Source organism: Limulus polyphemus, unplaced genomic scaffold (genome assembly GCF_000517525.1).
Source record: "Limulus polyphemus unplaced genomic scaffold, Limulus_polyphemus-2.1.2 Scaffold2934, whole genome shotgun sequence".
In the NCBI taxonomy this organism is placed as follows: Eukaryota; Metazoa; Arthropoda; class Merostomata; order Xiphosura; family Limulidae; genus Limulus; species Limulus polyphemus.
This window is the reverse complement of record NW_013668544.1, coordinates 139,972-143,219: the sequence shown is the minus strand read 5'-3', so window position 1 is coordinate 143,219 and position 3,248 is coordinate 139,972. Positions and strand designations below refer to the sequence as shown.

General features: G+C 37.7%; 1 protein-coding gene across 1 annotated transcript in view; it reads left to right on the top strand.

Moving 5' to 3' along the window:
- The window catches only part of LOC106468249 (atrial natriuretic peptide receptor 1-like), a gene marked incomplete at its 5' end in the record, with an annotated part of 18,083 nt that overhangs the window by 11,257 nt on the left and 3,578 nt on the right, over positions 1 to 3,248 (top strand). The window contains 2 exons of the mRNA XM_013928666.2: positions 2,413 to 2,587; positions 3,144 to 3,242. Coding sequence (XP_013784120.1) covers positions 2,413 to 2,587; positions 3,144 to 3,242 — 274 coding nt within the window. The remainder of the gene's footprint in view (positions 1 to 2,412; positions 2,588 to 3,143; positions 3,243 to 3,248) is intronic.

The following is a 3,248-nucleotide window of genomic DNA, read 5'->3' as shown; positions in this document are numbered from 1 at the left end:
CCAATATTAATTATCTCTATTATAGAAACGATACTACGAGATACAACCGCTATTAATAACGATTTAAGCTAGGATATGCAGAAATAATTAATAACCATACTGTTATTATTCGTAACTTCTGAATTTAAGTCAAAATAATCTAAAGTGAAATAAACATTAATGAGAAATGGTTTTATCGCGTTAATATTTCACATTGTATTCTAGTTGTTATAGCAGGATCAAGCAGGTGAATTGAAAATGGATTTACGACATTGAAGTTAAGCCTAAATTCACATATCAAGAATTTTTTCGTTTATTTTTTATTAAGCACAAACCCACACAGTTGGGCTATCTGTACTGTGTCCACCACGGATATCGAAATCCGGTTATTAGCGTTATAAGTTCCCAGACTTGCCACTGTGAGGCTACATATTAAGAGCTTATTCTGAAACTTTGGTATCTGTTGAGTGAAGTATATTTAATTACTAGTATGCGTCGTTGATACTAGAATCTGAATATTGTGCTACTGTGAAAGAAAAAAAAAAGGTCTAAAACGATTATTGAATCCGTAGATGTCCCCTGGTGGAACAATGGTAAATTATCTGACTTAAAACACTAAAATCCGGGATTCGAATCCATGCCATGGACACAGCAGATAGGCAATGTGACTTTGCTATACAACAAACAAACAAAAAGTCCGTAGATATGTTTGGTGAAAAACTCGTTAGTAGGTGTTAAGGGAATAATATATATAAGAACAGAAACAACTGGGCGAAATTCCAAAAACAAACAAACAAACGTTTCACAACATTTCATCATTACTTTGAAAACTCTTGTTTCAATCATTTTTCAGAAAGACATAAGAGATATAATTATGCATTTTGCGACATTTGCATATTTTTAGATTTGATTATCAAATGACTCGATGTACTGATAATTGAGAATTTTCTAGAATGTTTTCAGAAAAAAACATGAGCGATACTTGGCAGCGAAAGTGATTTCAGCTCTGTTTTTTTTTCGGACTCCAGTTAATAATATAAATTGTGAATCTTTTTTTCTTGTTTAGGACCGGTCGTGGCCTAGTAGTCAGCGTGCTGGACTGTGAATCCGAGAGTTTGTGTCCCGTTGCTCAAAAACGCGCTCTGCATCATCGGGGTGCGGATATGCTATAAGAGTGACTGTCAACCCCCACTGTTCTGTTAGAGTAGCCCAGTAGTTATCGGTGGGTATTCAGCTCAAAATTATAGATGGCTACACAACTAGACTTTGTGTAGCTTCGTGCAAATTTCGTAAACAGACAAGTAAATATCGTCTTTAGCAACATGTGAAAAATGAAAGCTGCAATGTTAGAAACACATAATTCAATTTTCTAATCAAAAAAACCTCTGCAAAGTGCAGCGAATGTCCCTTCGAGGAACTAACTTACAATGAACCTTGGAGTGTAATGAAAGCTCTCGTAGAATATCTGATTTTCATGCTAAGATAAAACAATAACACGAGACCAGTGAGTATGTTTGTTTGTTGAATTTCGCGCAAAGCTACTCGAGGACTACTTGCGCTAGTTGTCCTTAATTTTGAAGTGATAGACGAGAGCAGTGATTCCAACCTGTGGTCCCCGGACCCGTGGGGGTCAGCGAAGATAATACCATCTCATTAAACAAGTACGTTTTTTAATTCTACTGTTCTTTTAATTGCACACTCACTTATATATATATGTCTTTTATTTGATATAGAAAAATGGAAGAACAAGTTAATTATTAGTAAGAAAAACAGTTTGTTGGGTAAATAGAATCTTTCAAAAAACATGGGGCCCTTGGTGGTGAAAAGGTTGGGAACCGCTGGACTAGGGAGAAGGTAATTAGTCAACATCACCCATCTGTTTCGTTCATCATGTAAAGATTATTTTCTCCTGTTCTCAATGCCTGAAAGGTACGTTTTACTGATAGCGACATTCCACTTATACGGATATTGTAGCGAGCAAAATACCCTAGCGACAAAAGTAAAATATGTTTGTTTGTTTGTTTTGAATTTCGCGCAAAGCTACACGAGGGCTATCTGCGCTAGCCGTCCCTAATTTAGTAGTGTAAGACTAGAGGAAAGGCAGCTAGTCATCACCACCCACCGCCAACTCTTGGGCTACTCTTTTACCAAGTGGGGTTGACCGTCAAATTATAACACCCATATTGGCGAAAAGTCGAGCATGTTCGGTGACCGGATTCGAACCTGCGACACAGATTGCTAGTCGAGTGCCCTAACCACCAGGTTATAGCAGGTTATACCAGGCCCAAAGCCAGTGAGAATAAGAAAAAAAAGAGATCGACCAAATTATTCGAGACGTCTTACTTTCTTTTAATTAACTGAATCAAGTCATGTTTGTAAGCTTACGACAAATAAATAAAAACGTACATTTATACAGCACTATGCTATTTCTAGGTAGAAACCATCGGTGATGCCTATATGGTAGTGTCAGGGGTACCAGTCCCCAACGGGAACAAACACACCCGGGAGATTGCAAGAATGTCTCTGACCATCAGAGATGCTATTTGTAAATTCAAAATCCGCCATCGTCCTGGCAGACAAATGCAAATTAGAATTGGAATGCACACAGGTGAGTGATTTAGTCTCAGCTCATACATCATTAAGTCTGGGACCTGACAATCTGCTAAATTAGCAAGAGCCAGTAAGTCTTAGTTGGAAATTTCGTGGCTTGGGCCCTGATCACCCTCTGAATAGATTATCCATTAACTCTCAGAAAAAAAATTAAAATCTAGACAAACTTTTGAACTCGTGAATTCTTCAGGTTAATGGTCCAGTAAATCTCGATTGTTATAACGTAAGGTTCATAACATTAATTGTTTAAAACCGAGTGGTTGCCAGTGGGAGTCATTTGGTAATTACGGAGGTCTGGTGAGTAACTACTGATTGAGTTAAGAACTCAGTAAGTCCCGTTTAGTAATCCCAGAAGACAGGAGACTAACAATCGATCAGTAAGTCTGTTCAGCAGGTCTTAATAGTACCTGGATACGATAGTCAAGATTGGTGTTTTTTATTAGATAAAATATCTGTGAATTGAGTTATCTTGCTTATTCTTTCTCTCTCTCTCTCTCTTGTGAAAATGTTAATAAGCAAAGGTGGAAAGTAATTAGTGTTTTCCTTTATCTCAGGTTCGTGTGCTGCTGGTGTGGTTGGTCTGAAAATGCCACGCTACTGTTTGTTCGGCGACACTGTCAATACTGCTTCCCGTATGAAGAGTAATGGCGAAGGTGAGT